This window comes from Sorex fumeus, unplaced genomic scaffold, assembly GCF_029834395.1.
Source record: "Sorex fumeus unplaced genomic scaffold, SorFum_2.1 ptg000097l, whole genome shotgun sequence".
NCBI lineage: Eukaryota > Metazoa > Chordata > Mammalia > Eulipotyphla > Soricidae > Sorex > Sorex fumeus.
Genome location: NW_026606154.1, coordinates 2665047 through 2684779, shown reverse-complemented (window position 1 = coordinate 2684779; position 19733 = coordinate 2665047). Strand labels below are relative to the sequence as shown.

Here is a 19733-nt window from a genome sequence, read left to right as displayed (position 1 = left end):
CTGGGAAGTATGCTAGAAATTAAGAATGCTTTTCAGTGTTATGTATTCCTTGGGTGTGGGGAAAATATAATTTCTGTACTGTAAGGTAACTTTTGAATGATTCAAAATTTGTAAAAATTGGCCTTACACATGTTTTTTGAGAAGCATCTATTGTCTAATAATTATCTAGCATGACAAAGTATTCTGAAAAACTGAGATACCTGCTTTCAAAATAAAAGAGCTATTTTAGTTTCTATTTTTAGATTATTGGTAGATGACTGTGTTATATAGGCAACAAATTAAAAGGTTAGAATGCCTATTTATAGCTTACTACATCAATCAATTAGAATATGCAACATGGTTACATTTATATATGTTTATTGCTACATACTAGATTAACTGGGCTGGAGCGATAGCACAGTGGGTAGGGCATTTGCTTTGCACACAGCCAATACGGCCAACCGGAGTTCGATTCCTCTGTCCCTCTCAGAGAGCCCGGCAAGCTACCGAGGTATTTCGCCCGCATGGCAAAGCCTGGCAAGCTACCCATGATGTACTCAATATGCCAAACACAGTAACAACAAGTCTCACGATGGAGACGTTACTGGGCCCGCTCGAGCAAATACATGAACAATGGGAGGATGCTGACCATGACTAGATTAACTGTGTCATAGAGATGAGGCATATATGGAAAGTAGTTCACATCAATGGTGATAAACACATTTTCAAAGTCAAATTCTTAGGGCCAGAGAGATAGTACAGTGGTTAAGGTGCCCAACCCTGGTTCAATCTCTGATATCCCATATACTCCCCTGGGTACCACCAGGATAAATTCCTGAGAGCAGAGCCAGGAGTAATCCTTGAACAGTGCTGGGTATGTCCCCAAACTCTCCACCCTTTCCTCTCCAAAAACAAAACAAAACAAAAAAGATCAGGTTCTCTACTCTTTCATCAATTCTTTATTTGAAGTATATTTACTATTCCAGCTCATCTTCTTCAAATGCTTTATCTTATTTCCTACTAGCCCGTCCCTTGTACAGTTCCTCAAACTTGCCACTATGTACTAGTTGAAGCAGGCAACTTGACTGAAAGCCCCACCTCATGAGTTCCCTCCAGCATCTCCTCACCATGACTCACTCACACGTGTCTTAGAAGTTTTAAATTTTTACTCTATCTATTTTTCTTCCAAATATACTCACAGACCCTCAGTGTTTGGTGGAGGTAAGGACTGCAGAGACTACTAATAAATGCAAGAGATAAGGTTGCTGTCAGAAGGGGAAGGAGCAGCAGAGTAGAATGAAATCCTGAACTTCACCCCCCCTCATAACTTCGGGGCTAAACTAATCCAAAGAGGACTATCAGTTTTTTTACTAACCTTTCTGATATACTCAAGCATTTTTTTTCCCGATTGTAATCAGTTGTAATTAGTGATCAGTGGGACACAAAGTTGCCTCTGTTGCCAAGCCCCACCGATTATGTATTCGTCTTCAACATTTCTCATGGACATTTGCATGATACTCATGTCTTAAATGAGTGTACCCCAGGTTTCCTAAACGTTTTTTGCAAATGCCATTTTAAACACCCCCACCCACACACACACACACACAAAATAATAAGCCATAACAAACAACATCAACATCAATAACAAAACTCCCAAAAGCCTTAAAACCTCATAGTAAAGATGAGACTTGAAGTTAACAGGGTATGTAAGAGGCTGTATGGAAGGAGAACTGAAGAGGACGGATTTCCTTGTAAATAGGTACGAGGGCTCTGAGGCATATCATGATTGTCACTAAGCCTGCTGTATGAGGTAGGGCAAAGCTAAGAGGGTCATTTCTATGAGTTATCATATGGAAGATTTTTTTTCTTTCTCTCTCTCTTTTTTTTACTGATCTATGCAAGAATGGAAATGTTAGTTAATCATATCATGGTATTACTTCATAATATATATGAACCAAGCCATCGCACGGCATGCCTTAAACTTTAAAAATAATTTTCAAAGCTAGAGTAATAGTACAGCAGCAAGAGCATTTGCCTTTCAGACAGCAGACCCAGGTTAGAGACCCGGACCCCCATATGGATCCAGCAGAGATTACTGAGTGCAGAGCCAGGACTCAACCCTGAGAACTGCAGGATATGGTCCCCAAATCAAAACAAACAATAATTTTTATGTAATAATTTTAACATAGCTATTTATTGCATTTTAAATAAAAATAAAACATCACAAAAGTATTAGGGGAAAGTTGAGGCCGATGTAATTTATTACATTGTTATTAAAATTTTATATAAAAGATTGATATTACTTTGGAAATTTCATGAAAACATTAAAAAGTAAAAACAATATGGAATCCTAAAATCCACATAAATCCACTGTTAATATCTTAATATATTTCTTTATACATTTCTCTATTCAAATATATACTAGATTGTCCTTAAACCTCATTTTCAAACACTTAAGTATAATCTCAATTAAATGGAAAAGATCCTCTGACTAGAAGTCTGCTTTTCTCTATAACTTGCCAGTAATTTCGGAGTGATACATGAAGTTATTCTTCTTTAACTTAGGTTTAGAATTTAGAGAGCAAAGGTTCAAAATAGAGGATTGTTATAAGTGAACTTCAGCCAAATTTAAAATAATGGCATGGCTGACTTGCTTTTTTTGGCAAAGAAATGGTGTTTTGAAATCATGATCTGTTTAGGCTGAAGACCAGGTTTAAATGGAAGATTTGCTCACATGTTTGTGCTTTGGCTGATATCTAGGGGAATTGTTGAGAAACATTCATTTTCCCAAATCTGCGTGTGTTTATGTGTATGTTAATGACTATTCAAGGAACAATAAAGTACTGATTCTAAAGATATGCTCTAAAACCAGATTTGACTGGTTTAGTGGTAGCATCTGTAAAGCAGCATTACAAACACCTAGACAATACTCAAGACCTTTCAGTGGATCACATGAGAAAAAAATCAAGATATTTTTATGTTTTGAATTATTCTATTTAAGAAAAAACATGAGTCAGGGTCGAAGCAATAGTACAAGCAGGGAGGTAATTTGCCTTGCAAACGGCCAAACAGGGTTTGACCCCTGGCATCCCTTATGGTACGTCCCCAAAGCACCGCCAGGAGTAACCCCTGAACATTGCTGGGTGTGACCCAAAAAGCAAGAAAGAAAAAGAATGTTTATGACTCAAGACCTTGTAATGAAGTTCAGCTCAAAAGACTATGCATTGATCAGAAGCTAAACATGAACAAACCCTTTATATAATAAGTAAATTGTTTGAAAATGAAAATAAATTAAAATAAGTCAGTTGGAAGACACTTTATAGAGCAGATTATTCAGAAAATAATGTTTTAATTAAATATTTTCTTCACAATAACTCTAATTTGCAATGTGAGAGATATAAATTTATGCACATGTTCAAGCTCTTAAGAGGAAAAGCAGAGTAGTTATGTAAAATGGGATTATGATGATAATGGTGATTATTAGTGGTTGTGGGAACTTAAAACACTGCAAAAAAAAGTCTGACGATAAATTAAAATTGATGTTTAGACAAACATTCTAAATTGCAAAGCCAAATTTTTTTGTTTATTTTTGTGTCACATCTGGTGATGCTCAGGGGTTACTCCTGATTCTGCACTCAGGAATTACTCCTGGAGGTGCTCAGGGGACCATATGGGATGCCGGAGATCAAACCCAGGTTGGTGCATGCAAGGCAAACACCTCACCTGTTGTACTGTCTCTCTGGCCCAACAAAGACAGACTCTCTTTTAACTAGACACACAGTACAAACACACACACACACACACACACGCACACACGCACGGATGCACACAGACGTCATGCTATCTTATGTGTTCTCTCAACTGCTATACAGCAGTAGATCTGTTTTCACTAGTGATTTCCTACAATGTTGATATCCTGCTGCTAAATATTGGAATAACAGATGTTTTAGAGTGATAATTCAAAAAGATGATTAGTGCTTGAGGCAGAAATGAGCATAGCAGACTAGTATAGTGAGCAGTAAACTCATTGAATTGAGCCAAAATATTCAGGAGTTTAATTCTGACTTTCCTGGATATCTTGCTGTGTGATTGCAGGTACGGTCCTTTGATCTCTGAGTCTGTTTTCCCTTTCAATAAGAAATATACTGTATTGAAGTGAAGGTCATTATTATGATTTCAAACACTGAAAGATGTTTGTCAGGACATTAATTTAACCAGCCAGTGTTTACTCAGCATCCTCTGTGTGCTAGGTAGGCATTGTTTGAGGTAATAGTAATATGCTGATCAACAATGTGCAGATGTTACTGTTTTTCTGTAATGTATTTTTTCCTGCGGAAAACATATTTCCGATGGACAAGAACCTGATACTGCAGAGAACATATCTATAACAGACACAATTTGTATTAGTTTCAGGTAATTGTGAATTATCTTCAAGAATAAGATACCTTTGGAAGATGTGACTCTGAACTAAGACTCGAAAGAAGAGAACGGCTTAGAAATGGGCAGCTCCAGCTAAAGAAATAGCAAAATGGGGGAGAGGCAGTTGGGATAAAGAAAGGACCACTAAGACAGTGATGGTTGGAGGTATTGCTCGGGATGGGAGACGTGTGCTAAAAGTAGACAAAGGACCAAAATGATTGCCTCTCAATATCTGTATTGAAAACCATAATGCCCCAAAGCTGAGACAAAGCAAAACGGGAAGTGTCTGCCATAGAGGCTAGGGATGGGGTGGCGGAGGGATACTGGGGACATTGGTGGTGGGAAATGTACACTGGTGAAGGGATGGATGTTCAATCATTGTATGAGTGAAACTCAATCAGGAAAGCTTTATTTTTTTAATTAAAAAATTAAAAAAAAAGAGAAATACCAAGAAGAGCAAAGGAGGCCTGGGATGAGAATAAAGGACACAGAAACAGAAAGTAAAAGAAGGTAAACAAGGGGCTGGAGTGATAGCACAGCGGGTAGGGCGTTTGCCTTGCATGCAGCCAACATGGCCAACACGGGTTCGATTCCCAGCATCCCATATGGTCCCCTGAGCACTGCCAGGAGGAATTCCTGAGTACCTGAGCCAGGAGTAAATTAAGACCTGAGCATCGCCGAGTGTGACCCAAAAAGCAAAAAGACAAAAAAAAAAGATAAACAAGAAACAAAAAGTCCAGCATATCGAGAGCCTGATGCAGCTGATGGCGATGGTACTATCTCACACTACAGAAAGCAGTGGGGCCACACCTGTGGAATTCTGCATTTCACCAAGCAGAAACCTTTATTCTAGTGCAGTGGGAAGCCTGGAAGTAGTGAAGTTAAACTTGAAGTCTAAGAAGAGAACTGAAGGCGTGTGAATGATGTGTAATAAAAATTAGAAGAGGGAACCCACAATGATAATGATAGGTGGTGTTTCATGAGGCATATCCATTTTAACAATTTACTTAATGATGAAAAGTCAAGATATGCAGAAGATGTAGGAAGAGGAGATTGACTTTATTACCCTCCCCCCACGTCCTCCCCAGTAATTGGCATTATTTTTCCAGTAATGACATGGCCTTATTGTCACTGAAAATGCCAACTACTTAGGAATTCAGAGTAATATTCACCAAGTCCAGGTCCATGAACTTGTAACTTATGAAGAAAGCTTATTACCTCCTTTAAGGTACATTACATCAATTAAAACAGAGGCAGCCTCTCTGCAGAGATTAATTGACTAGTCATGACAATAATGTATATCTTACAACCTCACTTTGAAACGGTGCTATTTCAAAATCATCAAAATTTTGAGTTTCCAGGGACATCGGCCTTAATGTATATTTGTGAGCTGAGCAATGTTTCAACTCCCTGTCAGTCGGCCTGATGCAATACTTTTTCCCTCCCTATCCTTCATTTCTGTTCCTTTATTCTTTAAGATGTGTAGCTGATTTCTCCCTGTTGTGCAAAGTCACTTAATTTCAGCTGTGTTAAGCAACTAATGCTGGCTCTGAGCAATTCATATCATGGTGTCTAATGAATCCCTCCGTCCCTTCGTGTTTTCAGATAATCCAAGCATGGGCCAGATGAAAAGGTGGACTCTATTTTCTTACACTGAGATTTCCCATCCTTTCCTTATTGCTGGAAGGAGGGTCACCTTTAGACAATGTTGTGATTACCGTTGGAAGAGTAGGTTTCTTTGGGATTATATAAGCTTTGTTTGTTTGTGCGTTATAGCCAGTTGTTGCTCTGTCTTCAGGGATCCCTCCTGACAGTTCTTGGAGAGCCATCTGAGGTGCCAGGGATCAAATCCTGGCTAACTGCATCCAAGGCAAGAGCCTGGCTTGCTAGTATATATCTCCAGTCCTAATTTATATAAATTTTAATCAAAATTGTATATCCTGTGATAGGCATCATACGTTTGCTTGTACCACTATAGCATTTTATTTTTCAGGACAATAATATGTTGGAGGGACAAATCAAAAATTAAAACATTGGTTGTCTTCAATTTTCTATCATGGCAAACTCTATCACTATTAAAATATTGAGATTGTCATCTCAGCATCACTCCATTATTTTTCAAATATAGAACTCAAACTACCTGAGAAAAAGCAATTGTTCACAGTAGACATTTTTTATACAGTCTACATGTTCTAGAATCAATATGGGAAATGGTAATGATATAAAAAGGTCAAATGTATGCTGTACAAAAAAATAGGCTTCCTTTCACTAAAATTTTGGCTTGTATTACTGTAGTGTCAGCACTACATTATACCCATGCAAATAATTGATACTGATCAGGTAGCATATTTATACACAATTTGAAATGATAAGAGTAGGCAATTTCTGAATATGCTAGAATATTCCTTTGAGTACCCAAAGATTAGATTCAGTAGGAAAGCTAGATTCATGAACTAACTAGAGAGTTTTGGGGCGCTGTCTGTTCGTTTGACTATTTCTTCTTGGTTTATAGATATCTGATTTGTTTTCTATGAAATTCAACTGAATTATGGGCTATCTAGATAGAGATTTCAGCAGAAATGAATTATGTTATTGTAAAGTCTGAGCTTCTGCTCCATACCTTATAAAATGTATCAGATAAGACTACAACATATTCAAAATGAAGGGTTTATATTAGAATGTTTTAAAAAATAGGATAACCTATTTTTAATAAATAACAACAAAGACTGGGTAAATTCAAATTTTTTGTGGATAATTCTATTAAGTTGAAATTTTAAAATTTTATCTGAAGTTACAACACTTTAACAAAAACATTAAAAACAAATGTGTTCTCTACATTTTTGAAATTCTATGCTTTCAAATGTAAAGATGAAACTAATGATTTCTTCTGATGTCTATGTTACATCAGACAAAAAAATCGTGCTTATCAGATATATATAAAATCCTGTAATATAACACATTTGAATTTTAAGAAATATTAAATTCTATTGTTTTCTCTGTTCTCCAAACACCTAAATTTTACAAAATTGCACAGACTCTGACACAAATTATTTTGCCTTTTCTTTTTTCCAAGAAAGTTCCTAGTTCCCTATCTTTAACTATTTTGACATAAAGAATTACAGCTCGACTTCCAAGGACCCAACACCATTTTGTCAGCTACATGAATATCCAATGCAGTTGTCTTAGTTGAAGATGCTTTTATCTAGGAGCTGGTACTCTTGGCAGTAATTGTGATAATGAAATTCCAAAAGGCCACATATAATCATGAAAGATCAAATATGGGAAATTTTAACAATATGGTGAATGTCTACTTTGAGCCATAGATTGTTAAATGTTACATGTGATGAAATACTCTGAGAGAAAAGTCTAGTTATATTACAGTTCAAAGACTCATAGAGCTAATAAAGTAATTCTAAAACAACCCTATTACTCCAAATCGACAGTAGTGTCAGGAAAAAGAAGAAAATCTTAACTATATATTAAGGGACTAGTAGGGATAAATAAAGTCTCTTTTTTCCTACTGTCTGACCTATGTATTTGTTTAATTCTTCTTCTACTTATCCATCGAGATTTATACATGACGAGTATACGTTCCTCTCTTTCCTTTGCTTCTTTGTCTACGTGGTTTGGTGATAAAATCTTTGACAGGCATCTATACTATAGTTTATTTATTTAAATTAAATTTAAGGCAGAATTTATACCAATTTCCAGAAACTATCATTCACAGAGTGCAAAATTCTATAGTTTCTTTACTGTGGATCATCATAGATCTCATTCATTTGTACAATGCTGTTTGTGTTCCATTTAAAAGTGAGTTTGCCCTAATTTATTTTCCAAGGAGTGGAATGAAATATTTTATAAAATGGTGCTTTGTAAGCTATCTGTATAAGAATGAACATGTAAGCAGGGGGAGGGTTTACCCTTCACGCAGAATGCATGTCCAGACAATAAACAACAGCCTTACCCTGTGGGCTTGTCATATAATAAAAGGGTTAGCCTGACTATGGGAGGGTGGAAGGAAGGAACAGTGGCATCAGAAGGTCATAACTTAACCTTCCAAACCTGAAAACTACAGAATGAAGTTTTAGGTCTTTGTGTCTGAACAATCTTGGCCCTCCACCCGCTTCCAGAATTTAGGGGCAGCTACTGTGAGTGTGGCTGAAATCTTATCCACAGGAGTATAGTTCAGAGAGGAGGTGGGAATTATTTAATCTTGTAGCAAGTTGTATAAAGGTAGGCTTTTTGAGCTTATTATGACCATAATCTCTGAGGGTCAAAAAAGCATGGGAAAATGAATTTTCTCAGGATGTTGGTGATTTGGTGTTGATCTAAGAGAGCCCTGACATTTGCATAATCAAGTAACACCCAGACCTGGTCACTGGTTTCCTCCTGTTCACTGGTAGTTCCTTTGCTCTCATTCCTCTCTAGTCTCCTTCCTTGATTTCAGTTTTCTCATTTGCTCTTCTCTCTACTACAGTATTTTTAAAAATCTTTCTCTTGCTACTTGCCCTTCAGTCCTTCGGTTCCTCTGAACTGGCTATGATTTCGGCAAGGGCCTTTCTGTCAAAAACATCCACAGCCCCTGTTGGAAGAAGAAGCCGGCTCTGCACCCGGCCGTCAAAGAAAGAGATTCTAAACCAGGATAAATTCAGTAATTAAACTGAGAGTTTTGATTTCTATTTTCCAAATGCTCACTATTGCCATACAAGTCTATCTAATGATTTCTTCATTAGCTTTTTAAAGTATGATTTTTTTCTCATTATGTGTCTGAAGAGAGTCGTGTTCAATTATTAGAATTCTGTACATTCTGATCCATTTTTGTCTCTCCTGGGGGTTGGGGGAATCTTCTCCATATATCACTCCATGTTATTCTTTTATTTTCACTTTCTCAAAATTGGTCTTGGTTAATAAAAAGTAGTCCTTTAAATAGTGTTAAAATACCTGAAAAATGATTTTTATCACCTAGATGAACCAAGTTATATTTTCTCAATCTTGACTATTGGTCACAATGTGAATTTCTCCAAAGAGAATTCTATTCCTTCGTGAAGATCATATTTCCAAAATGCAGGTCATAATGAATTTGCACAAAAAAGAGTTTCCTACATTAGTCTCAAGCCTTAGTTTATCACATTTCTATATTTTCTGAGTACATTCAGAACAAAATATCCCTGCCTTCTGTACAATGTTGTTATTTTTATAGAAGCACATTTTTGTCATATGCAAAAGAGAGTGGGCCATTTTCTCTTGCAAGCAGAGATTGCCTTGGCTGCGATGATAAACCTAGTAAGAAGAAACTTTTACCCTTTTATAAGTTAATGATAATCTGTCATGTATTTCCTTTACATAGTCTTTTCATCTGAAAGCAAATGGATCATGGTTGTTTTTTTCTCTACTTATGCAATGGAGATATTTTGGAATACATATCCTGCTTAACTGACCAGAAATGTATCATAAAGAAATTAAATTAAGGGCCAGGGATGTGACTCAGTGGTAGGTAGATCTTGCATATGTCAAGCTGTGGATTCAATTCCCAGTGTCACAAAAAGAAAGAGAAAAATGAATTTAAAAAATTTCCAGAATAATATAAGTGAGAAATTTTAAATTTTGAGCACCATAAAAGCATGGTATATGCATTCTCTATAATTCATAACTAATTATATTTTTAAATGGCTATAAAAACTGTACTTTAATATTTTAAGATATGATTCCCTAAAGACTGTCTCCACATTTGCAAATGGATCCAGAGAGATAGTACAGGGGTTAAGATGTTTGTCTTGCGTGCACCGACCCTGGTACTATCCCTGAGCACTGCCAGAAGTGGTCCCTGAGCACAAAGCCAGGAGGATACCCTGAGCATAGCTCCATGTGACCTAAAACTCTCCCTATCCCCCCAAGTGTAAATGATCTAGAGATAAATGTAAAGAAGACTTGTCATTATAACTTTTTAGGCTAAAAATGACAAAAATTAAGTTTTAAAGGTATTAAAGGATTTTTTTTTGGTATATCTTAAATCCAACAGATTTCATTAGAATGCATTTCATGGGCTGGAGCGATAGCACAGCGGGTAGGGCGTTCGCCTTACAAGCGGCCAACATGGCCGACCCGAGTTCGATTCCTCCGCCCCTCTCGGAGAGCCCGGCAAGCTACTGAGAGTATTCGATATGCCAGACACAGTAACAACAAAGTCTCCAATGGAGACGTTACTGGGCCCGCTCGAGCAAATCGACGATCAACGGGAGGGCATTTCATGATAATACATAGAAAATGAAATAGAGGAAACTGTTACCTTTTAACTCCTTTTTATACTTATCATATCCCCAAAATCTATATTCTCAAAAGCTGTTTCCAGGAACCAGAAAAGTCATCTTCACCAAATTTCAATACCTATTCATTGCTTTAAATTTTCTGAGGCCTTGATCTCTTTAATGCTATAGCAAATTATATCCATTTCCACTGAAAATAATATGCCTCCTTTCTACTTGACCAGCTAACATTTCTGTTCTTTTCATCAGATTTACTTGGGGGAATAAAATGGATACCACAAAGTATATTTTGTCAAAATAGCAACTTGCAGTAAAAAACTATGTATTTGCTTCTGTTAACATATCTACCAGGATTCCAGTCTTAAATATTAAGTTTTCAAGCCATTCCTAGTCTAGACTGCACATCTTCATGGTCTTGGCTTTTCTAAGACCTAGGTGTGTATCAGAGGACAAATCAAGGGCTTCCAGCCTCTGCTATATATGACTGAAGAGTTGATGAACAGTTTTTTAAAGATTTATCATATACACTTAAGGATAAGTAAGCAGCCAGGAACAGGTCACTTATACTCCTAACACCTTTAACATAGCTGTCACTTGAACATAGGCGCCACTTGTACTACTAAATCATGTACAACCACATGGATGATCATTCAAGGATTGTCTGTATGTGATTTTTATTAACAAACTCTTAACTATGCCCGGCACTTACAGATAATACTCATGTGATCAAGAATTAGATGGAATTTCCTAAACTAAAATGAAGACAAGGTTTTTTTAGATTTTGTTATAAAAATGTGCTGATTTTCTAACGACTGATGTGGAGCAGGAAAGGACTCAGGTATAAGGCCTTTAGCACTTTAGAAAATCTTGCTGTTGAAAGTTTCATCAATACTCATTTTTTTTCTCCTTGTGAATTTCTCCCTACCTCCAATTTTTGTAATTTGTTTCCAGTTTTATGAATCAAGGACAATTCCCAAAACCTAATCCATATGTTTAGAAATTCACAGACATTCATCTCCTCTTTTGGACCAATAGACTTACTTCTTGAGATTTCTTCTCTAAAAACTTTGTAAAGAAAAACGAGGTAGAATACGATATTCAAACCCAAAGGGATTTGTGTAGAATGTATTAGAATGAATACTTCTTAATCTTTACACAATATTTCTGTCTAGATAAAGAGAAGACTTTCTTAGTTTTATTATGTATACGTAATGTAAACATTGCCTTTTAAATTGTTTCTTTATGCTTCAGAAAAGAAGCATTACATGCTAGAGTTGGAATCATTGTCTGACCTTGGTTCCCTTTGTATCATTTTCTTGCTTTTACTCTTGAGTGCAGTGTTTCACTTTGGTTTTATTAGTCTGTGTTTAACAATAAGCTAAGTTGATTATCTTGTTTAAGAAACATACAAGTATGTGTATAATATTGTATTACATAGTGCCAACCACTGCCTTTCTAAGTAGAAGTACATTACTTTAATCAACGATTGATATATCACGAGAAATATAATGATATTTCATAAAATTAAAGTTTCTCTTCCAATGTGGAGTTAAAAAATATCATCACCATCTGTCTCATTCAACTTTTATCCCAGATGTGGTGGCAATCTAACACAAGTTAATAGGCAAAATGACAACATGTAAAAACAAACAAACCAACGAAAAATAGGGATACTATTCTCCTCGTGAGGCCCAATACTGCATGCATGCAGCTCTTCAACGGACACTGCTACATCGTCACTGAATTCAAGAAATATTTCCTCCCTGTTTAATCAAACCATTACACGTAGCTAATCATAATTGTTAAGAAAATGTAACATGTTTAATGTTATGATACTAACCTCCTTTTGTTTGTTTGTTTGGTTTTTGTTTGGGGGCTACACCTGGCAGTGCTCAGGGGTTGCTCCTGGCTTTGCACTCAGGAATCACTCCTGGGGGGCTCAGGGGACCCTATGGGATACTGGGGATTGGACCCCTGTCAGCTGCACGCAAGGTAGGCGTCTTACCTACTGTACTGCCTCCTTGATTCCCTGCTATGAGAATTTTATATCTCCCTTTCACTACATGTGGATAGGTGTGTTCATGAAACTGCCATGGTGGATTGAGATAACATTGCACAATTCCTTGAAAATATGATTAGTGCTTAAACTTCATGCTGCCATTCTTATCACTTTACTACTAAAGGTCGACAGTTAAAGTTAATTTTTTTTCCCACAAAAATAATGCAACCTACCTCCCAACCCTGGTCTCAGGCGATTATCATAACCATCTAGAAGTCGATCCAAAATTCTGGTGAAGACAGTGGTATTGTCCTTGAGTTCATCTTGTAATGAAGTTTGTCCATAGCTGGAAGTGGCATAAAGAGAGGCAATACCTATATTATAGATACACGTCCATGTTTCCAAATATCCTTTCCTCACTTTCTTATTTTCATTTCTATTGATACAATTTGAAAATCCCTCTGATTAAATGAAAAATGTCATATTTTAATTCTTACCATTTTCTCATGCTTAGTCTTATATTTCTCAAACATTTTGTTCTAATATTTTAACAAATGGAAAAAATTACAGGAGATATGTTTTCTTTACATATATCTGTAATTCTCAGCATAGATACAGTGATATAATGCGTCTTTTTTCCTCTGAGTGAAAAAGGATGTTAATGTATCCTAGAAAAAAATCTAGCACCCCCCAATATCACTAAATAATGTATCACTAAGTATTTTTCATTAAAATTAATATAGAAAAGGCCTAAATTTCACCTATTGACATCTCTTCCTTTAGTCATTTAATATTTGTGTGTTCAGGTTTTTCAAAATATTTAGATAAAAATAGAGATACAATTTCTTAAATGACTATATTTTATATCAGTGTATAATTTCCATTTCCTATAAGGTTTATGAACTAAATTTTATAATGTGATGAACTCAAACTTCTGACTAACTGAATTTTTGTCGTTTTGGGTCTTTGAATTACAAGACACTCTGAAAAAAATCTGTGGCCAAGTCCAACATTCTTAATTGATGGTTCACTAAACGAAAGTACAGCATTAGTATTTTGTTTAAGGAAACACAGATATTTGTGAGTAAGGTTTTTAGTAGGCTCAGTTTTCTTCAACTTTTAATCTAAAGACTTTATGTTCTTTTTATGGAATAAGTATGTTTATTTAAACATTTGTATTTAAAGGCATAGTTTTAGGCTTTGCTAGTACTGGTCTTTGAGTTTCAAACACACAGTGACCACTGATCAAATGTTCTGCTTCTCTTTCATCGATCAAACTAGAATCAATGATCTACAGCTGCTATTTTATGTAAAGATCAGGATGTCACCTTCAAACTCCCTTGAGAAAAGATTTTTCATCTGAGGATGGCTCAAACTTACTGATGTATTTCAGTAAGTTCTGACTATGAGAAAGACAAAAACCAACACACAGGGTGGAAACTAAGACTGTCACAAAAATACCACTCTCATACTTCCCTGTTAATGTGTCTTGGGCTCCACTCATTTGTGTTTATACTGCAGAAATCTAAAAAAAATACACCTGAAACAGGACCCACTTACTTGACATGAATAGGAATTATAATCAAAATATGATTTCAGAAATAAACACAATATTGTAGGTTATTAATTTTATAGGGCACAGTCTTGCGGTCCTTTTATGATAAATTTTTAATTTAATGAGGCTATTATAATTAGAAACTATTCACAATGTTAAACACATGAAATACACCTCCAGGAAAAATGTTTCATTCCCTTCCATTCAACATTAATGCCATGCAAATTAAGGGCATCTTCCTTGGCAAAATTAAATATCTTTAATAGCTTTTAAAATAAAATTTTTAGTGATTTCTGTCTCCAAGGATGCCTCAGTAGCAGCTGACACTAGGAGAGCAAAAAATGCTTTCCTGAATGCAGTTATTTATAAAAAATCATTTTCTTAAAAACCAAATGACATGCTTGCATCTTTCAAGGATATTAGAAGGTCATCCCAATAAAGTGTGGTAAAGAAATGCTAGCACACCTTAAGCTGTGAGGAGGGCCTGCTCCAGGGCACTAAGGCAGAAAGCAACAGAAGGAGAAGAGAGATTGAGTGGGGTGACAATACAGAGAACCACTAGTTAGTAGGATGTCTAGACTGTGGAGTTATCTGTGATCTTTGCCTGTGCTCCTTTTGTTTTTATAGCTTATGTTCAGATTCATGAAGTGTTGTACACCCCTCCCCCCTGTTTTTATCTTACAGATACAGCTTTCACTGATAATTGATGATCGCTCTACAAAGGTCCAAAGCCTCTCTTCCCTCCCTCCTAGAAAGCCAGCTGTCTATCCCAACTAGAATGGTAATCTCTCTTTTATGTGATTTTCTAATATGGTCATTCTCCATCTTTTTTTTTTATAATTTGTTACTGCCAGTTGTCAGAGAAGAACTCTAGATAAAAATCAGGATTACTTCTTTGGTATTAAACACTTATACCAATGCAGCTTTTCTGAAAGTGAATATGTAATTTGAAAAGAAATGTCAGTGACAGTAGCTGATTTTGATTCCATATGAACCAGCATATAATAAAAAACTGTGCACTAACTCCATCTACAGGTCATTACAATAGTAACACTTCATGCAATTTCTCAAGAGCAGCGAAAACATTTCACCCCTCAGATTAAGAGGATTTGACAGTAATGCCTTTCCTATTCATCTAGGTAATTATTTATCACACACAGTAGTAAACAAAAACAACAGGCAGCTTCTCAATGGAAGAAATTCTCCTAAATTCACATCTAAATAGTCTGTTATATGGTTCCCCCTTTTTCATAAGGGTTCACTTTCCATTACATTTGAAGAGCCTTAGGTTTTTATAATACATCTGAAGGCTTTTCAGCCACAGGAGTACACTACACAAGAAATAAAAAAGCAGATAAAGAAAAGTCTCAATCACTTAACTATATAATCATGAGGAGCATCCTATCTATTATGCTTAATTATACCACTAGTAAGCACTTTGAGTACTTAAACTTACTAAATTTTTCTCATAACTTCTCTCTATAGTAAATACGCTTTAATGGAAAAGTTCGATATTTTCTAATGTCCTAAATATTTAGTTTATTTCACCTCTATTAGACATCCACATAGTTTCAACACAGTACTGTTATTTATAAAGACGTAAGATTTAAAATTTTCAGATATTATTTTTAAACTTTTGACTTTCATATAGTTTCATAAGTTACTGTTATTTATATAGTTGTCTAGAAATTTTCTTGTTGGAGCATTACTTGCACAGTTCACGAACATTAATTGGGGAAACTTTTTCCCTGAATTTGGAAGCGGCATGTTTTGTTCAGTTACAGCTGAACAGTGAGAAGAAGTTCGGTTTAAATGTAAATAGTGAAACAAGGCATTTTAAAACTAAGTTTATTCAATCTAACAAGCAACTGCGATGGATTTTTTAAAAAATATATTGCTCTTTATTCTGAGCTGGAATTATTTTGCAGTTAAGTTTTTGGAATTCCCTTAGTCATAACTCAACCAAAACTGATTTCTTCCCCATAGTAGAATAAATGAAAAAGTACAGAAATTCTCATGCAGATTTAAAAGAAATCGTCCCCACCTTCTTCCAGTCAATGTGGTGAAAAGGAGGGTCCAGGCCCAAAGGGAGTCAGTGAGTCGGGGCCGCCTCTTCATTGCGGACTAGTGCAGCTGGAAAGTAGAACAAGTAGAGATCAATGTCTCTTGCAGAAAACATCAGGTTATAACCACTAAGGCTGACTGAGGCAGTTTAGATGAATGCTTTGAAGTCAGGAAATGACCTCACTGGGATATGACACCTCATTGGAGGCAATGGAAACCTGGACCATCCATTCTCCACTTTCCTTCCATTTCTCCATTCAGAAATATCCCAGTGTCTTATAATTTCTCCTGTAAGAGAATACACGTTAAGTGCGTTCAGGTGACAATGTTTCTCAACATAAAAACTGTGAGTCCCCCCACACCCCCTGCCTTCTAGGTTTCATATTACTAGTATAGTTTAAATGACAATCTACTTGTTTTTGTTTTTGTTTTGTCACCTGAAAATTTGACCTTTCTGATTTGAGTTCCACCACTGAACGAGACATTGGAATTTTTGAGTTGTTGTCCTTAGCCTGGAAGAGCATGTTTGTGGGGTGGGATGGCACAGATGAACATGCCTTGGTGACTAAACCCATCCTTGAAGTCTGGACGTACCTTGAATTTTGTAGCTACTGTTTTTTTTTTTTTTTTTTTTTTTAAATCCATCGGGGCACACTGTTGAATGCTGAAGTCATGCTTATTTTCTCTGTCAGTGATTGCCTTGTTAAATATGCTCACTAATGCTTCTGTGAGGCTAAAGGACACACTTTATAGTCTAACCATGTGCTCTCTCTCTCTCTCTCTCTCTCTCTCTCTCTCTCTCACACACACACACACACACACACACCACACTCATGTAAATGCATACAAACCTGCCCACACATATCTTTTAAGCCCTCTCAAATTCTGCCAGGTTGCTGCAAGGAAATGTTTCATCTCAAACAGATGGGAGCTGGAGTGATTTGCTTTGCATGAATAAGAGAATCTCTTCCCCCCTCTTAGGTAAAGTGCAATCAATCACCATCTGATTGTGGAATTGAGACTTGGTAGTGGGGTGCTGGAGTAATGGAGGAGTACAGGAGGCTTCAAGATTTTTTTTTTAAAAAAATCATTTGTGGAGTCAGTTTTTAAAAATCAGGTGCATTACCTGGTTAAAGAGCAGTTATGGTAGCACTTTATTTTAATAAAGTGATTATTAATGATCTACCCCAGGCATGATAGAAGAAAGGTTGAAGGCATTTGTGAGCAGTTCCCTGGATCTGTAACTCCATAGTAGGGTCAGTGATTAATGGACTGCATGTCTTTTAAAGATCATCTTTCATCAAGTGCTCTATAGTCTAACGTTGTATGCCTTTAAGTACCTCTACACAAATGTTTTCACACTCTCAGGCATCATTTGTATCAGTAAAAACCATTACAAAGAGACATTTGATCAGTGAAACATAATGAATGTGTTCAGAGTGAAATGGTTTTTAGATCTAGAGCTAAGAACCATGTACCTTGTCCTAGTTTTTATTTAATTTGGGGACTGGTTTCGACAGACATGCGATGAATATGAGAATAAATACTGGATAAATATTGTTAAAATAGTGCAACTAAATTGCACGATATTTGTTAATCTTCAACACGTTATTAAGGAAAACGGCTTTCTCTTACCCATTAACATTTGTTTGTCTTTTTAAAAGGGGGTAAATCCTGGAAGGGGGGGGCAAGGAATGAAATACAGCCAAAGCTTAAAGCTACTAAGTATTAGAGTTCGTTGTCTTCCTCTGACATTTTAAAATAGAAAAACAAACCTACCCTGGCACTTGAGTTGTTGAGTAAGAAAGTTTCTTGCAAATACAAACATTAATAGTTTAAAAGAAACGCTGGGCTGCCTCTTCACCCCTTCCTACCTCCTGCCTTCCCCCCAAACACACACGCTCCAGACACCCATTACCCCATGCTCTACCCATAGCAAACGGTCAGGTGAGTTTTTCATGTTCATTCTGGGAAAGACCCCCTACACCAGAGGGCATTTCAGCAGCGCCCACTGGAAAGGGGAAAAAAAAATTTTTTTTTTTAAATTTTTTCTTTTTGCAGCCAGAATGAGAGCATGCATGCCTTTCTAGGATGGACCACGGAGGCAGGCTTTTTCTGTTTGTTTGCTTTTTGGCTTTTTTTCCCCCTTTTGTCCCAGTGTCTTAACTTTAGACCCTACCCCCTGACGCCCCTCCCCACCTCATCCAAGGTCTCTCTTGCAGGAGGAAGGGGGTGGGGGGGGGTGGGGGGAAAAGACGGGGCAGGGAGAGAGAAAAAAAAAAAAGACCAAAACAACATGTCACCACCCACCCGAGGAATAAATTCCAGTCTACCTAAGCGCGAGGGGCCAGGAGGGAGCCGAGGAGGGGGCGGAAAGAGTGCTCCTCTCCGCCCGTCGCTGCGGCTCTCGCCCGGCCGGGAAAACATCCTCGCGGCTACCTGCTCGGGCTCCCCGTCCTCTCTCCCCCGGTCCCCTTTCCCCCACTCGAGCCTGCCCTGCCTGCCTGCCCGCCTGCCTGCCTGCCTGCCTGCCTGCCTGCGTCCGCGCCTCGGCGTTGCGGCCGGCAGCCGCTCTTACCTGCGGGCCCCCTCCGGGCGGGCGCAGGATGCTCAGGAGCCGGGCAAAGTGTGCACGGGAGGACCGCGGCGAGCCCGGAGCCGGCGAGTGCGCGGGGCGGGCGGCGGGCGGCGGGCGGCGGGCGGGCGGCGGGCGGGCGGGCGCAGGGGCGTCCTCGCTGCCGCGCGCTCACTCGCTCCGAGCCATCATGGACTCTGCGTGCTCCCGGGCTCGGGCGTCCACCCGCCCGAAGGTGCCTCCCCAGAAGCCCCGCCGCAGCTGCACAAGCCAAAAAGCTCGTGCTCTGTACCGAGACAGTAGTAATACGTCCCAGGGCAAACCGGATGTGAAATAGGCGGTGACTTCATGCCAGAGAGATTTTATTTTAGAAAGGAAGGTGGTACCAGCCTCTGGATCTAGAGACCAATCCGCCCATTTTTTTTTTCTTTCTCTCTTTCTTTCTTTCTGTTTCTTTCTGTTTCTTTCTTGCTTTTTTGGATATGCAGCACGATTTTTAACTTGCACCGCTCTGGCCCTGATCTCCTTCTCTCTCTAGCTGCAGACTCAAAAAAAAAAATCCTTCTACAATCTGCTGCAAGCATCCCCCCCCCTCCCAATCTCTCCACACCCTGCGCCGCCCCCCCTTATTTATTTATTTATTTATTTATTTATAATTTTTTTTAGAGAGGATGGAGACGGGTTTAGAGATAGAGGGTGGGTGTAGAAAGGGTTAGGAGCTTCTCACACTTTGCATTTCGGATCCCTCTAGTTCCAGGGCTGCGCCCCTTCGACATGCAACTCCTTCTTCGTCTGCCTGGCGGGGCCACCTTGCCCGGGCTCGCGAGCCACTGCACGCAGATGAATGAACGCAAGGCTGGGCGCGGGGCGATGCAGGGT

At 37.9% G+C, this 19733-nt stretch overlaps 1 protein-coding gene across 1 annotated transcript in view; it reads right to left on the bottom strand.

Annotated features, from left to right (window-relative positions):
- GABRA1 (gamma-aminobutyric acid type A receptor subunit alpha1) overlaps positions 1–18993 on the bottom strand; it is a 55617-nt gene extending 36624 nt beyond the window's left edge. Inside the window, exons 1-3 of the mRNA XM_056133080.1 lie at positions 18858–18993; positions 16260–16348; positions 12894–13006 (exon numbers count right to left, since the gene is read on the bottom strand). Of these exons, the coding sequence (XP_055989055.1) occupies positions 12894–13006; positions 16260–16333 (187 nt within the window). The 5' untranslated portion in view covers positions 16334–16348; positions 18858–18993. The remainder of the gene's footprint in view (positions 1–12893; positions 13007–16259; positions 16349–18857) is intronic.
- Positions 18994–19733: the final 740 nt, after the last annotated feature.